General features: G+C 37.8%; 1 protein-coding gene across 3 annotated transcripts in view; it reads right to left on the reverse strand.

Annotated features, from left to right (window-relative positions):
• Positions 1-18,757, reverse strand: part of TSHR (thyroid stimulating hormone receptor) — a gene marked incomplete at both ends in the record, with an annotated part of 41,118 nt that extends 22,361 nt beyond the window's left edge. The window contains 3 exons of one of the 3 annotated variants that reach the window (XM_084208021.1): positions 6,232-6,306; positions 8,991-9,062; positions 18,582-18,757. In XM_084208021.1, coding sequence (XP_084064147.1) covers positions 6,232-6,306; positions 8,991-9,062; positions 18,582-18,757 — 323 coding nt within the window. The remainder of the gene's footprint in view (positions 1-6,231; positions 6,307-8,990; positions 9,063-18,581) is intronic. The other 2 variants (XM_084208022.1, XM_084208023.1) reach the window with 2 other exon arrangements.
• Positions 18,758-18,986: the final 229 nt, after the last annotated feature.

Genomic DNA, 18,986 nt, shown 5'->3' on the forward strand with positions numbered 1-18,986 from the left:
ACAGATGAGAGAGGTACAAAAATAAAAGCTGATTTGACAGAAGTGAGTGTTACACTCAAGAAAAAATGAGGACAGAAATCCAATTTTCCCTGCTTCTGGTCCAGTCAAATGTGCCTCCTGCATTTGACTGGCCTGAATATGTGGGCTCTCATTTTATCTGGGTGAAAAAGAGAAAGCTCTGGTGTGCTGTGGACAAACGTAGGTAACACCAAGGCGACCATGACACACAGCTGAAGTACAAAGAGTAGATTTATTCCATCATCTTGCTGGCTGGAGGATTCAAAAAAAATCAAGTAGAGACACACAGACTGCTAGGCTCTATTAGCAGGGGCAAAACACAGTGAGGCCTGAGTGCTGCCTTGCATATCAAAGGGGGCCTGGAACGCGTGCAAATCTTCACCCGGGCTGTGTTTTACAATCTCCACACTTCTTATCTCCTTTCCCTGCTTACAAAGAGGTCCCAAGTCTATAAGAAGAATGCTTTTAAGTCTTTCACAATTTTCTGTTATCTTGTGAGAAAATGTCACTTCAGTAGACAAAAAATAACCAAAACAAACACAGATACATGAATTCTCTGACACTGTTTTCTAACACCTCCTCGGTGCGGGATTGGTCTCTGAATGAAAACAATTCTAATCCAATTTATCTTTCTCTCTTCTTGCCAATATTCTCTTTTCCAACCCTTTCCTCCCCACAGTTCTTAATTTCCATTCATGAACTGTGCTGCTCTCCTTGCTTTAAATATTCAAACATGATTAGTCTTAGAGTACTGGAAGGAATGCCTCTCTAAAATCACAGATTTAAAGGATATCTACTGCTCCATTAATATTGGAGCCTATGAAGTTAAGCCCATAAGGAGGAAGGATATTTGAATAATTCTGATCTCATCAATTAGCAGGACAAACTGCATTTCACAATTTCTTTTACAGTAATCAGGCATGAGTTATATACTCAAAGACACATAAATGTATGATCCTAATTTTCAAGCTGTAATCAAAAGACTGCTGTGGTGTAAAGATTAATCCCAAAAGGTCCATAAAGATAGAAGAGCAAGTAGATTATCAGTAAATTCATTAAGCAGGGTTTGCACTTTTATCATTTATCTTCTACGAATTGGTGAGTTGAAAATATTGAAACTTGTGAACTTAAAAAGTTGCGGTTCTTTGAAAAGCAGCTCTAGGAGAACTCTTAGCAGTTTAAGCTGCCTAAAATGCAGATAAAGCCAAAGAGTATACTTAAAATGCCTAGTAAGCTAGTTCCCAGATATCTACGTGTCTATGAGAGCTGATTTTAAATTACTTTTGAAATGCAGCTTTAGAAAATAGAAAAATCATGGCATACAGCAGTGTTACAATTCGGAGTCCTTCTAGGCATTAAGTGCTTTTAAGGTATAAGAAAACCTGAGACAGTTAGTTGGCACTTTTGTTGACCATTGATGCAAAAAGGCAAAAGGACCAAGAATGCAAAAAGAAACAAACATTTCAGTCCTTTAAACAATAAACTTTGCATTCCTAACTGAAATTACTTAGAAATGCTCATTAAAAAAAAAAGGTGTGCTGCTACTTACTTACTTACAAGCTAATAGAATTATTAATAGAGTATTTACAAAAGTATTCAAAGTTGCTTTAGAAACTGTACTCTATTCTTGGAAGTACAGAAACCATTTTAAAACTGTCTTGTTTGTGCTTTAAAGACACTTTATGTTTGACATTTTAGTTCTGGCACTCAGACTAGGAATTAAAAATGTACTAGGTTCACAATGAAATCACCACCTGACTGTCCAAGAACAGCAATTCACTTTTCCTTTTTAATGAAAATACACAAAAAACTTTATCTCATCAAGAATGGATGTGCAGAGAAAGTCAGTTGATTTTATAAAAATATGTGTCAAGATTTACAAATAACTATGAACTTATGTTTAATTGCAAAGCTATAACTACTTTCAAATCCAAATGTATCTAAAAATGAAACTAATAGCAAGAACTCTTCAAATATTAGGCTAACTAATTAATTGAGACATATGTTTTTCCAGCTAACTTTTCAGAAATGTTAATATGGTACTTAAAATTTTATCTGAATTTGGTAACATTAAAAGAAGCACAAACATTTACATATTTAAGTGAAACCTAAATGTCATTTACCAGACATGTTTTTCATACCTGCCTTGCAATATTGATACATTCTTGAGTCTCTTTAAGCCCAGGATTCAGAAATTGCAAATCTGGCTTTAGAGTAGCAATATAACCATGTTGTGCTGTGATACCTACTAAGACTAAGGGTATCCAGGTCAGCAATTGTGCAATGTTTTAAACAAGCTTTTTTTTTACTGTATTGTAATAACCTGGGCCCCCCTCTCTACTTTCTGAGACTTAGTAGCGACCTTAGCTTCTCTCCACTGCCATGTTTTATTCTCCCCCTGCAGCCAAACCATCCATGTTATTTCATCTGCATGCACCTGTTTCAGCCTTTGCAGCCCTGGCACCAGAAAGCTGGCTTAGGCTCCCAACAGGCTACTCCCTACCTCCAGACTGCAGATTTTAACAAGATGGTTTTGCACAGCACTTAGCCCAGCTCTGAAATTCACTGCAGGTACACAGCATTCCCCCACAAATCTCTGCAGGTGCTTCTCTCTTCTTCCTGCAGTGCTGTACCCCTGGTCTGGCATCGCGAGCTGTCCAGGAGAAGGGCAGCCCTAGCCCAGAGGATGGTGGGGCTGCTCTGCCCTTGGCTCCATCTCCCTGCAGAGCTGCAGAGTGCTCCCCCACCAGCTCTCCAAATGATGTCACATATAGGAGGGCAAGGCACTTGACCCATAACCTTTGGCCTTGTTCCCAAATGCTGAGAGGGCTTTTATGTGGTTGTATAAGGGGAGAATCCTTTATGAGTTAGGATAAGAGAGTAGGGAGAGACCAGGGGAGGGTGAGCCAAGACACAGAGAAAGGAGGAAAAGAAAGAATGGGGTTCTGAGGTTCTGTTTGCAGGAATGTTTCCCTGAGAAACAGAGACCTAATTGCATCAGGTTTTTATTTAGTGTAACGTTACCAAGTTTCAGTTCTACTAGTAAGGCAACTACACAGAGACACTGATTGCTAATCAGACCCTTTCATAATTACACTTACAAAAAATACATACTCATGTAATTGTATGAGAGAGATCTGAATTCGTAAACAGACATGCTTAAAAAAGGTAAATACAAAAAGAAACAAGAAAGCATTGTGAGACCAATTTAATACAACTGGGGAGAAGAAAAACCAGAAGTTTGTTCCTTATTTACATCTTCATAGACTGGAAATTTTGCCAGTAATTACCAGCAAAATGAGATGTGGCTCATTAAAATACAGCAGGTGATCAGTATCCTTCGTTTGCAGAAGTTGCTCAGTACTTGAAAGGCATGGATGCATAAAAATATGACCTATGCCTAAAGAGCTGAGGTCTGGAAAGAACAGAAAGTCAGGACAGAGGTATGTGAACCAAATAAGGACTGAGAAAATGGGTTGCTGAAGATCAAGGCTGAAGTGCACTAACTAAGCTTGGCAGACAGATCATGATGAACACAGGATGCCTATTCACATAACACTTGGCTCAAAGCAAAGCATTAGTTTCTCCCTTCTACAAACACTGAATTTTCTCTTGAAAAGTTCTTATGTCTAAAAACAAATGTTTTGAGAATGAAACTGTGTGTATAAGTTTCAGTTATGGTAAAAAGATTATTTTCATAAAGCTGCACTTTATGAAAGTTCAAAGGAAAACAAGCTATAAAAATAAAACTCTGTGAAATGATTTTTCAAAACTGTTAATCTCAATCTTCTTTAAAATACTTTGTGATAATCTTAACTTAGTATTATTTTAGCAATAATACTTTAAACATACTATGTAAATGGAGAACATTAAATTAATGCATAGCACAAGTTACAAATTTATCCCTGTATTCTCCTGTTGTTTGGAAAGTAAATCAAACTCAACAGCGATAGGTTTTAACAAATCAGGAGTTATAGAAACAATTCATAAAAATTATCAAATCTATAAATTGCTTTCTTTCACAGCTTATATGCAGCTGTCTAATTTTCCAGATGCTTGGATACTTCCTGATTAAATTATACATGTGCCTTACTTCCAAACAGATTTTATAAACCTGGTAAGCACTTTTAAGTGGTAGAGGTGGTCCTTCTTTGTGGGCTATCTGCAAAGTCTTGGGGTTTTCCTATAACTTTTGTGAGCAGAGTTCTGATGTCTTGTCCTGGGTAATATTTTTGGCTCTTGTGCAGAAAAAAAAAAAAATCTTGTATGTCTGTCTACAGTTTCTTTTGGTGCTTTGTGATAAATACAAGGGGTCCCACTTTACCATACCCTTGTGTAGTGGAGCAGGAAGCATTCCCTCCATGCCCTCCCCACAGCCTGTGCCAGGGGTGAAGGGGTGACATGAGAGTAGGTGTCTGTGAACTCTGCTGACTCCTGCACACACCTGCAGCTTCCTGGTCATGGACAACACATCCAGGCCTAGGGGCTGGAGGGAGTGTGATTTTGGAACTTTCTGGAGCATTTTATCTTTAATTTCTAATAAGGTGAACCACAAAAGCACCATATGTGGAATTTGTAGTGCATAGTGGCAGATGCTTTATTCATTGCTGATAAAATGTGCTGCCAGTAAATGTTTCATTAAATGTTCAATTGCGTTAAACAAGAAATTTTAAAGACACAACAACTATGAAAGAGGAGGAGAGAACATGAACACAACAGGCTTAGGAAAAAACATCAGCATAATAGGAGATGGTATTCTAACCAAAGGTAAGTACTGATATCACACCAAAGCCTTGCTGTGAAACTCAGGAATACTATTGGTGCATGTTGTTGGCCTGAAGCAGATCTCAGGATCCTTGCACTCTGCTTCTAGATATGCCAAATATGCCAGTCAGGTTCATGGTCTCTTAGAGGAGTCACTTACACTTTCCAGCATTAGTTTCTCTCTTTATCTTCATTAACAATAATTATATTTTTCTCCTGTAACTTTGTTAGTCTCTCTGATTCACACTGTGTAAAGTAAAAGGAAAAAAAAATCATATAAAATAGAGCAGTGTTAAATCATCATCTAATTCAGTCTCTTTCTCTGACTGAAGATTAAATAGATCTATGGAATTTCAGATCATACAGCCTTAAAGGCCTGCAGTGGTAGTGACAATGTCTCCAGGAAAACAGTTCCAGTGTTTATTACCACAGGAATAAATACCAGCCATGTCTAATCTACTTAAACATTATTATTATTTTTTCAAACATTAGTGTGAAAATGGGTAGTAGTTTTCACTTCTTGCAACAATCTTAAAAAAGTCAGTCTGCCTCTGACATGTTTTCTTTCTGGACACAAAAGACTTTTCTCTCTGACCATGTTTTCTGGATTCATGGGGACTAACAGTGCTCTCCCATGGAACCTCTGCAAACAAAAATCTCTGAAATACGCCAAACTGTAATTGAGCTGAGCTTTACAACAGTGGCACACTTTCCAGTCCCTCTTTTGAATCAGTAAGGGAAACATGGAAGAGTAGCAGATACAGGAGGGGTCCTATGGAGCTCTCTATTCAATACATTACATTCTCATTTTGACAGGGTCCTGATGGATGACAAGAATTCTCTGGATGCATCCCAGCAGTTCTGTAACTGCCCTTAGAGTGTCACTTGGTGTGGATTGGTCAGAACAGGAGAACAAAAAGGTGCAAAAACACTTCCCAGATGCCTTTTTCCATATTATTCTTGTTCCATTTAATAACCATATAAACACTCCTCATTTTACTAGTTCTCTTTCAGAATTGTTACTTATTCTTCATGTCTCCAGGTAGTGCCATTTTGCTCTGTGCTTTGCTCCTTCTGATTTTATTTCTTATGCTTATATTACTGTTTTACACTTACCTGCAGTAAATCGACAGGAAAAAATTCTTAGTTACCATTTTATTTCAACTTGACATCAAGTTCATTATGCACTCCCACTAGTTTCTCAGTACATTTATCTACAGTTCTATGGGAAGATACAGAAGGGAACCAAAAAGATATATGGAAAACAAGCACAATGAAATAAGCTCAAAAATGAGATTGACTCACTCCACATTATGGAGAAAGGAAATGAAAAAAGGAATATTTAGCTACACAGGGGACAGGAATGACGAACATCATCATGTATGTTATTTCCACACATTCCAAATTTATCTCATCACTGTATTCATTTATTTAATTAACAGTACTTACATGTGAGTGACTTTGCTTAAACTGTTGAAGGAATGGGCCTCCAGACTCTGAAGTGTTTCATCTATAGAGATGTAACTAAACACCAGCAAACAGAAAAATAAACAGGTCTCAGACACTGGGAAGCCACGGCTATGTGCCCATCATGCCGCTTCATTTATCGTCTCATTATTTTTCTCATCCAGCTATGATGATCAGAAAGAGCAGGATTTAAATCAGATCAACACTTGGCAGCATCCCCAAGGCCTTCTCTCAGCCCTTATTTTCTTCCTTCTCCCCCTCTCCACCTTTCTTTGCTTTTTTCCAATCTCAGCATCCCCTGTTATTGCTGCCCCTGTTGTCCTCTGCTGCTGATGGAGAGCAGCTTGGTGACACGTGGGGCACTTCAGGAGAAGACAACCAGGAGCAGGTAAGGCACTGGAGACTGAGTTGAGGCTGTGCTGTATCAGCTGGCACTGGGAGCACAGGAGGTGCAGATACATGTGAGGTGTAAAAAATGTTCCTTGTCCTTGACCTTAAACATACTGAATGTTCAATGTGTTCTTAAGTCGGCAGAAAGTACCAGGTGAATCCCTTTTACCAAGATTTACTGTATTTGCCTTATTAACAGTGTAAACCAGAAATTTCAATTGCATTTGAATATCCTATAAAACTTCTTTTACTCAGTGATGCCTTTCTGACAGGAATTAGCTTTGCAATTAAGCACATAATTAAAATGTTTTTTCTTTCATTCACGTGGAAAAGCAGCACAGGGGGAAAAATCTCTACTTTGTCTATGTACTATCAAGAGTACATAGCCATGCATTCATTTAAGAGAAATTGTAGCTCTAAAATTTTTGTTTAAATAAGGTTCAAAAAGAGGACAACTAAATTTGCTATTCAGTACAGATAAAAAGAACATGTTTATTTGTGGAAATCATATAGTAGACACCATATAGCAAAATTAACTGCTGTATTTTGAATAATAAACACAGTATATATTACCCTGTTGAAACTTCAGAACATTTTCTAGATGAATTTGCAAAACCAGGAACGATCTGGTAATTTTCATTGCACAGAAATTATGAGCTGGGAGAGGCAAATGAGATGTGGTATTAGAGGCCAAGACATACACATGAAAGTTGTAGTTAAAACACAGGTACTGATTCCCCAACTTGAAGTTTATATCAAGGGGGTGGGAGTTTATGTTTTGTGGTAGTAGTAATGCTATAAGAAATATCCAGATGGGCATTGACACTATTCAAATTTAAATTTCCAGTGGAGCTTTTGGAGCTAAAGAATGGCTGACACCCTTTTATATTGAATCAAACTCAGTTCTAAACTAAATGTATCGTTTTTATATATAATATTACATATCATGTGAGGGATATCCCTCCCTCTCCAAAAACCCTGAAACAAGACCCCATCTATCTGATTAAACTGAGACGGTAAATGAAGCTGCAGATATCAAAAAACAATTACTTAAAAGGATTTTAGGAAGTCTTTATTTCAATATATCTGGATGAAGCTATAAAGTATAATAGGCAGACCATGTTCCCCCACAGTCCTTTTTCATGAATTCTTAAATGGTAATCCTCAGCTATTCAAAGTTCATATAGAATTGAGACTTGCATGGAACATCAAGGGCAAGAAGAAGAATTCCTATCGCTGCATTAGTAATAAAAAGCTGAACAAGAAAAAAGTGGGCCTATTACTTAATGAGGAGGCTTAATTAGTTAAGAGTGGCCACAGATAAACTGAGCAGCAGATTGAGTCAGAGCCCTATCCATTCTGGTTGGATCATGTGAGCAGATTGTGGACTAAAGCCCTCCTGAGGTCCTTTCTAAATTACACAGCTCTGATTCTGGGGAGGGAATTGTGGGGTGACAGAGAAATTCACGGCATCAAACAGACATGTGCAGGATCACAGACTATGGGCCAGGGACAAAGAACAAACAGAGGTGGGACAACTTTTAATCTAGACTGCTGACATCAAAGAGCAGTACAGCGCAAGGGCAGCTGCTGAGGAGCCCATTCAGCACAGGTAGCTCGGTTTGCAGCTGCAGTGTGAGCTGCAGGTGAGCTCTGGGCGGGAGGAGCTGCTGACCTTGTGCACAGTGGCCAGGCCAGGTGAGGGGCACACCCAGAGCAGAGACACAGCAGGAGCCAAGGACCACCAACTCTGGGGCACTTAAATTGTGAGGGTGTAAAACCCCAGAGATTCCTTTCAGGGTCCCTCTTTGGGGGCACCAGACTCAGGCTATTTTGTTATTTATTTATTGAATCAGGATGAAACCATTCAAAGATCTGGACATCTGAGACTTTGCTATGGGAAATGTGGGGTCGAGCTGGTAATGGTGTGAACGTGACTCTCAGAGGGGCTCCTGAGTGGATGGTCGGACAGGTGAGTTTCCTTAACATAGCCACCTTTACGGGACAAATTTAAATTTTTAGCCAGGACCAGCTATTGAATATGTTTATTTGTTATAAGTGAAATGATTTCCTGTAATTTGCAAACTAAAGAAATGTTTAATAGCTTTATTTATCACATCAACATCAATAAAGGAGGAGTGGTCTTGTTCACACATGCACAGAATGCCTTCCTGTGACTGGTTCATGTTATAAACAATGGAATTATTACCTTCAGTTCTAAAATGTAATGCAAAGGTACCCTAGTATTTTCATTCCATAAATATTTATACACAAAGACAGAATTTTGGAGAAGGAGAATAATTTTTAACAAAAATTTAAAAGAATAGTATCAGAAACCAAACAGAACTTACATCCTAGAGATGTTGGGGAGATTGGAAAAAGCATTGCTTGGAATTTTTCTTAGATGAGTCTCCAAAAATCTCCTAGAGAAACAAAAATTTAACAGTTAATATCCTTTGGTAGCTACAATTTAAGATTAAAAATTCCTACACAGCTTCAGCTCTGCTCCAATATTTTTGTTCTTATCTTGCCTTTTCTCCATGTTGCCATCTTTGCCTCATTTCTATTCTTGTTTTGTTATGTGGCTTGCTTTGTTTGCTGTGCTCCAACAATCTAAATAGCAGCTTTCTGCATCATCCCTCCCAAAAATTCAGCAGTCAGTGGTGATAATGGACCTCCCAAAACTCCAGAGCATGACCAGCAAAACATATTTGCCCATTGAAATTAGTGAAGTATTAAGAGAATTCTTTTCATCATTTCAGGCTCCACAACGAAATCCCATCCCTCATTCTGAGCAAGAAATTCAGGCATGTCAGCCAAAATTGAATTAGAGCAATTGCAACTACCTCCCCAGAAATCTCCATTTTCTTTGTAATAAATAGTACATTCTTCCTCCTCAAACATCTGATGCGGGGGTGGTATGTACCTTACCCATCTGCAGGAGATTTCAGAAAAACCCACAATATTTAAGGGAGATACTTCTCAACAGCCAAGCTCTTAACAGCATGAATCTCCAGCAGACTCGTTCCTCTAAATAAGAAAGGAGGAAATACTTCTGAAAGTCAGCCTATGATAGCTGTTAAACTTACAGTTACATCCTGTTGTTGTCAATCTTTGGTTTTCCAATACAGTTTGAGAATACACTTACAGAGCATCTAGTCAATGAATAGTTTGAAGAATAATCAAGAACAAATGATAAACTTTTCCCCTATCTGCTATTTAACAACAGTTAAAGAAAAAAGAAATAAATTAGGATGATTTCCTGATTCTGTTTTGTTTGATAATGCCAAGTACCTGTTTACTACAATTATATTTGATTTACATAGCCAAATATATTATTATCTTGAGATTTATCAAACTTCTGGAAGCTTGCATACAAGAAATAGAAATAGAGTTTAGTAATAGCAATATATGTACAAACTCTCCAAGGTTTTGTCTTGAATTAAAGTATAAATTAAGAGAATGTACATTCCTATAATCCCAAGGGAAGAATCTACTTCCCCAGTCTACCTTCTCTACTCCATGTATTTGTTACAAGAATGAGTAAAGACTTCTACTTTTCCAACAGTGGGTTGATGTTTCTCCTGACCTCAATACACCTGGCTCCAAACAAGCTCCCAGCCATGGGAATGTCAATTGGTCCAGAGGTTGTGTCCATATGGATGTTATTTTAACATCCACAGCAGTATCAGTGATATTACTTCAGTAAGATATATTAGGGAAGTAAATATATTATTTGACATAGTTGTCTCTTCATTTTAAAAAAATTTTTAAATGCACATCTACAAAACACAGTAATACACACCACCCAAAGAATTTCAGATTGAAATTATATGATTTATAATTTGAATCTTCTCAACAAAACCTTTATATATTTTAATGAACTATTCTCTACCAATACAGGGGGGGAAATTTACCGTATGTCAAAATGAAACAGAGTTTGTCAATTTAAAACAAAGTAAAAAATTTTACATTCAAAATTCATTTTTCTGAGAAAATTGTAAGAAGCAGTGATCTTCTATCTTCAATATAGTAGAAATAAACATGACAACAAAGTTGTGGCTAGGTAAACAGCTATTGACACATTCGTTTCTAGTTTGTTATATCCAATTAAATCCAACACAAAAATATATTTTTTAATTATTCTGAAATAAATGCATTGTAGTCTTTCAGTGGTGCAAAAATAGCTATAAAAAGGCATTTCACATAGTGAAATTTGTGCTAAGCTTACCAGAAAATGATTACCACCTAGTGTCCAATGCAAGTATTACCAATGTAGTAGGAATGAGGGAATGATTCACACAGCAAAGGAACTCTGCAAGTAGGGAATCACTTCTGAATATGCAAGACTACATAGCTGCTTTCATACAACTAGCTGTCCAACAGAATAACATAAAGCATCCCTCAAAACTGGTCCAGCCCTAAGAAATTAAAGAAATAGTAGATTCCTTCAAAATGAAATTGTACAGGTCAGTGTTTGGGACAAGTGCTTATGTATCCTCTTCCTACAAACTGAGGTACATTTGGACACTCTCAGACTGACAGGCAAGAATTTAGGTTGGTTACTTGTGAATTTATAGCAAATAGAAAACACCAATCCACAGTGTTGGAGCTTATCCTTGCTCAGTTTGTTACCACCCAGTGCTTCTGACTGGATCTGAGGAAACACAGGCTAGTAGCTGCTATGTAGTTATTTTTTGTCTGCAAGTAATTTCATACATTTGAATATCCTTTTGCAGATGCTATAAGAGGCACAATCAGAGGCAAAAAAAAATTCCTTTATTTTCATCTATATTTTTATCTTAATAATTCCTAACATTCAGTTTGACTTTTTGACCTCTGCTGAGCAGCTGGCAGCAATTATAGGCACTTAGTTGTTCTCTGATTAAAAGCAATAGTAGCCAGCAATTACAGCCTAATCTTACTCTCTTTCCCTGTAGGAAGTGAGCCTCTTCTGATTGCTCTTTTCTGAAATTTCATGATCCTGTTTGAACTTTCTTTGCAGCAATTTATAGGCTTTTAGTTCAATATTTCAGAAACTCAGCTCTTCTCTATTGTAGTTAGAATACATTTTATAGCAGGCCATCATAAAAGTTTAAAGTTCAGGGTAAAAAAGGTAGCAGTGCTGGGTTTAGGTCAAAATCAAAATTTAGTTCAAAAGTAATGAAATAGGCATGTCTGTGATCACAATACAAGAAAATATATGGGGTAGTAGGGTTTTAATATGGCAATCAGGTGAAGTCCCAGGTGACCGGAAAGGATGAAACATTGCACCCATCTTTTAAAAGGGTGGAAAGGAGGACTGGGGTAACTATTGATCTGTCAATCTCATCTCTATTCCTGGGAAGATCCTCCCAGAAGCTATGCTAAGGCACATGGAAAACAGAGAGGTGATTTGAGACAGTCAGCACAGCTTCACCCAAAGGCAAGTCCTGTCTGACCAACCCAGTGGCCTTCTCTGATGGAGTGACTACATCAGGGGACAGGGGAAGGGCTGCAGACATCATTTATCCAAGGCTCCAAGTGCACAGGGCAAGGGAGGGGATTCTGCCCCTCTGCTCTAGTGAGACTCCAGCTCTGGAGTACTAAGCACAGGAAAGATGTGCCCCTGCTGGTGCGGGCTCAGTGGAGGGCCATGAAAATGACCAGAGAGCTGGTACCCCCTGAGTGAGGAAGGGAGGGTTGAGCTGGAACACCTCTCTGTGAGGAAAGGTTGAGCTGGAGCCCCTCTCTGTGAGGAAAGGTTGAGCTTTTCTTCTGCTGGGCTTTTTCAGCCTGCAGAAGAGAAGGCTCCAGTGACACTTTATTGCAGCCTTCCAGTACTGAAAGAGGGCTTCTAACAAAGTTGGGGACACACTTTTTAGTAGAGCCTGCTGCAATACAGCAGGGCATTATGATTTGAAACTAAAAGATAGTCAATTCAGACTAGATATAAAGAAGACATTTTTACAATGACTGTGGTGAAATCCAGGCACAGATGGCTCATAAAGGTGGTAGATAAATCATCTCTGGAAGCATTTAAGGTCAGGCTGGATGGTACTCTGACCAACCTGATCTAGTTGAAGATGTCCCTGCTCCTTCAAGAGGTGGTGGGACTAGATGGTCTTCAAAGTGCATTCCAACCCAAACTATTGTATGATTCTATGCTAAATTATAGTATTCGATTTCAATTCAATTCAATTATTCAATTCTGTATTTATGTATCTACTTATTTGTGAGAAAAAACTAGCTCAATCTTTTCAATCTGTGTGATTCAACCTTTTTTTTGTAAAGAGTTCCATTTAAAATGCCTATTTCTTTGCATTCATCAGGTGACACTCACTGGCTGGAGTTCAAGAGATAACTAATCTTCTTTTAGTATGTGTCAGCAGCTCATTGCCTACATTTAGGCTTAAATTGTAGTGTTTACTACAGCTGGTCTCAGTGCTTCAACTTGAGTCCATAGCATTGCACTTTGCAAAATCCTGACTATCGTTTCCCATTGACTTGGGTAAGGTACCAGGGCACTGGCTGGTTTGTACAATCTTGAATAGAATAGAAGGTGTTGACATAAAATGGCCTTTTGCAGAGGCTCACTTCTCATTTTTGAGTAAAACAAGCTACTTTTTCTACTCTCTAAAATTTGGCTTTTACCACATAGTAGCCACCTAAGTGTGGTCAAGAAGCTGCTATGCTATTAGCAGCTTCACAATATATATTATTAATTTTTTTGAGACTCTTTAATGTGTATTCTGTGAAGATAGGAATATGTACGGGATGAGTCCAGCAGAACACAAAAGCATGTTTAAAATTGAGTTTTTGAGGAACTGAGACTCTATCTCATTTTCCCTATTCCTGTTTTGGAAAATTAGCATTTCACAGTAGTCTCTCTGAACCGCATGTGGGAAGGTTCAGTCACACTTGGTTATGAAGGCAGATTATTTAGACATTTTTAAAACACTTCCTGAGACAGTCCAATTTTCAAAATATAATCACCTTTTATATACACTTTAGAGGTTCTGTAAACCCATGTTAAGGAAAACATTACAAATTTTTTGATTTTGCAAATATATAAACAGATTGTATGAGTCAGATTCATGAAAAGTTGCCCTCTCCACTGATATTAGCTATTTACAAAAAAGTCTGTAAAATATTCCTTATCAGTCACATGGATTTTTTTTTTTTGGTAAAATTTAATCTTTTTCTTTCCCTTTACAGATGTATCAATAAGCTCTGTTTCCCAATTCAAGAGAAGGCTGTTGTTTGCTTCTGAAGTGTAATGGGTTGGAAATGTTATGTCAAAAGAAAACACTGCAGTGAAAACTGATTATAATAGCAATTCAAGATTCAGTGTAGTGTAGCACTTACAGAATCAGTCTGTTAAACCACTGTTGAAATCAACTCCAAAAATAAGAGTTTTTTAACTCTGGTATATACTTCTCTTTTGCTACTATGATGATCAAAACTCATAATCTTAACAAACAAGGAAATGATACAAATTAATTTTGACTGCCTTATCACCAGTGTCTTCTGTAAAAATGTGTGATATTCTTATTGAGGTTAATCTCTTCACAGCATTTAAAAAAGAACTACTTGCAGTCCTCCTGCTTTCTGCTGAGCAAGCTATGCATGTAGTTCAAAAATGCTGAAGTAATGCCTGTTTCTATGTCTTTTTGGTTTGTGCTTGTACAGTTCCTAGCACTTGATAGATTTCTGTGCCATGACACAGGAAATTTAAATGTACAAGAAATGTTACTGATACAATGGCTGATGAGAAATGAAAGAAAATATTGTATTCAATGTTCACAAGATATTATTTTGGTCTTTAGCAGTTTCTCTGTTCCCTTAGTCCCTCATTCCTGTTCTTCATCTGCTCACTTTGAGTTGGCCTCTGTATGTACAGTCAAGCAGTGCACAGCTTGTAAGTTACTTCAAGAACCCTTAGAACAGTGCTTCAATTTACCACTGGGAGTATTAACAAATCCTTTCACTGTAACATTTCAATTTAGCTGAGACAATAATGCACACTAATTTTTCAACCTAGTGTGTTGGACCTACGGTATGTCAAATGCAGGATTGTTGTGTGTTAATAGCAGGATTATAGAAGCAATGATGCCTTTCTAAGCAAAATGTGTAGGTAAATACAATAACAATCATCAGAATTGACAAGAAAGTACAGTTTTATGTAAAATACAGTATTTAGGAAACATTTTATGTTGCAGTCATGTACATAGAATTATTTCAATCATTACCTGAAAGGCAATTGATAAAATGATTTCATGGATTTGGTAAGTATAACAGTGTTTGGTAAAAAAAAAACTTAATTATTTTAAGAAGGTTCAAATCTGGATTTGTCTTCAGAAATAGTCAAATCCTGTTACAAATTAAAATAACCACATATTTTTTTGAAAATGAATTAATTGCAACTAAAACATTATTTAAAAATGTGTAGCCATTCCATATTATCTACAGAACATACAGAATATATGGGTATTAATCAAAAGGCAGTACCCTGCCTGTGGCAAATGCAGAACTCTAGCTTAGTACCTAATGTAAAGAGAATATTCTTGAAGACTGTACTGGTTTTGTATCTATTTATATACCAGTTCCTCTATCCTTGCCTAACATCCTCTTGTTCAATTTCAATCAAATTTGATTATGTTGATATGAAAATAGCACCTGGGTACAGAATAAAAACGGAAGGGAAGGGAAGGGAAGGGAAGGGAAGGGAAGGGAAGGGAAGGGAAGGGAAGGGAAGGGAAGGGAAGGGAAGGGAAGGGAAGGGAAGGGAAGGGAAGGGAAGGGAAGGGAAGGGAAGGGAAGGGAAGGGAAGGGAAGGGAAGGGAAGGGAAGGGAGAAGAGAGAGATTAAGTTGTTATAGTAAGTGAATGCAGGAGATGTAGTGCATGCTGAATAAGAAGCAAAACTTTATTAGTTTTATTGTCAAAGAAAAAAATTAAAAACATCTAGAAATAGATTTATAAAATGAAAATAATTGATAAGTGCATTGAGGTGATGCCAGGATAGTGATATCACCTGAATATGTCATCATAATGATGCCAAGAAGTATATTACAATAATTCAAGAATTATGATGCAATTATATCTTTGGAAAAATGTTCAGTGGAGTTTTGGTGATCTGTATGTGTAAGTAAACAAAAAAAATCTTATACTGAAAAAGGTCATCTCCAAAATCAATATCTTCATTCAGGAATTCTGGATAAGCACCTGCATTAACTATATTTGGATAAATAACAGTTTAAAATAAACACACTTTTCTGGCTTAAGTTCATGTCATTTTTCTACTAAAAGAATTAGAAATAAACTTTTATTGGAATTTCTTGTAAGCATTTCTTAAAAAATGGTTGACCCCATTCTTTTAAAGTAGTAAAAGAGAAATGAGAACAGCTCTGATTGAATAATCAGAATGAAACTTTAATTGGAGTTTCAAGATTCTGTGCATTGAAAAGAGCTCATCATCTCCAAAAGCTGGCAGAGTATTCCTAGACTCACCAGTCTCTTAGTCCTACAAACCCTACAAAACTGAATAGCCACACAAAACTGTTTTTAAATTGGCAATCTTAAGGTTCACTCGTTACCACCAAGAAGCAGAATTACTTTGCCTAAAGTAACAAACTTGCTGCATTTAGGGAAAATTGTACAAAGTTTCAACATAAAATGTGCAATATGTACAGCTACATATCTCACCTCAAAGAAGTGTTTATTTGTTCTTAAGGTTAACAGAAACTTCAATTATTTTGGAATCTTTTGTCTTTGATTCAGAACTGCTGCCCATTGTACAGCAAAAGGATGAAAACATGACGGAATCAGGGGCACACACTTTACAATCTCACCAAATTCTGTGTGTTGTTTTAACTGCCACTTGCAAATAATCCAGTCTGAAACATCTGAAAGCACTCTTAACAAAAACCACACATAGGTAAATGTTATTATTCCCATTTAATATATGGAGGGAAAGAAATATTAAGATATTTGCAGAGAGCAAGGGACTACAGAATCAGGTACAGTCCACCAGACTTCAGCAATTCAAATAAGAGAAGAGAAAGAAAATAAACACACTTTATCCAAAGAGAAAACTTCAAACTGAAGTAAAAAACTGTGGTGTGGTGGGTTTTTTTTGTGTTTGATTGGGTTGTGTTTTGTTTGCTTGTTTGTTTGTTTGGGGAGGTTGTGTGTGAAAATTCTGTTTTCCTTATTTCCTCAGATAATTCTCCCATTTGCTTTCAAATAAAAGACTATGCAGCACACATTCTACCACTTCTACCATATGCTATAAAACCACAATTGTTGTTACCCGGAATATTTTCTTGACATGGCAGGGAGTACACATCTTGAGAAGTTTGCAATGGTCACTGCAATAGGTGCACATGATTAAATTTCACCCCAAATAAACAGAAAAATATTTCTCTGTTGTTTTCATTAGTTACTTTTCCCATGGAAATAAGATCTTCACAGGGTGTTTTTGTCTTTTCAAAACGATGTCTCATTATTTTACAGCCCCATTACTACAGGTGTTTAAAACACTAGAATTCCAGTGGCCAGAGTGCTTTATTTGTGGAGCTGAATGCAGAGAGGTACTTCTCAGCCATCAAAGCAGCATATTTCAAGAAAAGTTATCAAATTTCATTATGTGATCTCATTGTTTCTATTAATGATTTTAAATGCCTGTACAAAGGCATTTTCTCCTATAAACTGAAATTGCTATATTTTCCAGCTTATCATGGTAGATTTCAAAGAACATCCTACTTGGTGCATGTCGTAGCATTACGGCAATTTCAACCTAAATAAAGTGTGTATATAAAAGTATAATAACAAAAAACTTGTATAATTTAAAATCTTATTAATGAAATACTGCAGTCTAACCATCAAAAAAATTAAAGGCAAGCAAAAATAATGGAAATAACATAAATATTTTTTTTTCTTTCTTTCTAGGCAAGTGACCAATTTAAGCTTTTACTTTCAAAGTTAAAAAAACCTGAGAAGCATTCAAGTAAGTGCAAATAATTTAATGGTTCTTATTTATATAAAGTCCTGAGAATCATTATCAAGACATAAATGAATCAATCTGTTACTGGTTTACCTTGCAATTAAATTTACTGAGTTTGAGTTCATTTACTTTATCAGAAAGTAATCTATATTTACAAGTGAACCTTCCCATAAAGACTATAAAACTTTTGTACCTCAAGAAACAAAGTAAAAGCCAGGAGTGATTCATCACTCGCAGCTGGCAGGTGCCATTTCAGTCTCATTACAGTATTTGACTGACAGATATAAGATGCTCATCTGGATTAGCAGCAGGAACCTGGACAAGATCTTCTGCTGTGCCCATAAAATACCAAACACTAAGGCTGAGCTACCTGAATTACTCTATCCCTTTGGCAAGCTCTAAATTTGCTGCTTTATCCCATACTCCACGCTTTCATCTAAAGTATCCTGTCTCCCAGACAGTATACTTGGATTCTCAGTTCTCATGGATTCTTTTTATTTTCCTTTGACAAAGAAGGTGAAAAAGCACAGAGGATTTTGTGGAAGCCTTTGTGAGGTGACACATCAGTTCCTATTGGTTTTTAATCACAAAATTGTGATCTACCTTTCCTTCCCCTCATCCCCTGAGCACTTGCCACACAGAATCCAGCCCACTGCTCACTTTGCCCACAAACAGCCCAGTTACTTATTTCCCCACATTTTTCACAGAACTCTTAAGATCCAATGAACCATCTCTTCACAGTTCTTTAAGGTTTGAGAGTCACTTTTCCTACCTCCTCCTGCCACACGCAGAGTCTGCACACTGCCGTTCCGCTATCCCGTACCGCCCGGGTAATCTGCAGCACCTCTCCCCTCTCACCACTTCCTCATCTCACAGGACATCAGCTCAGAACATCTCCTGCCTGCAAAGTATGAACACTCACAGCTGGCTTCCCTAAACCATCCCAATGTACTCACACGGTCTGGGTGTCCTCCGGAAGGCTGGGAATAAAGTAGATGTCCCTGCAAGTGATTTTGTAGTCCTCCCAGTCGGAGCACTCGCAGAAGGCTGAAGGACACCTCTCTGTACCCCGGCTGCACAGCACCAGCACCAGCAGCAACTGGTGAAGGAAGGCCACCGTGAGGCACAGCATCTTCTGCCGTCCGCTCCCGCTCTGCCCCTCGCTTCTCCGAGGAGACGAGGAGATCCCAGAGCTGCGCGGGCAGACCACGCTGCCCCGCCGGGAGAAGCTGTCGGGGAAAGGCGGCACCTGCGCTGGACAACGCCGCCTCCTCACTAAGCGGGGTCAGGAAAGGTCTCGGCGAGCCCCGAGCGCCCTCGCCATCGGGCAGGGTCCCTCTCCTCGCCCCGGCCCCGCGCCC

The sequence above is a fragment of the Fringilla coelebs genome (genome assembly GCF_963513975.1).
Source record: "Fringilla coelebs genome assembly, chromosome: 6".
NCBI lineage: Eukaryota > Metazoa > Chordata > Aves > Passeriformes > Fringillidae > Fringilla > Fringilla coelebs.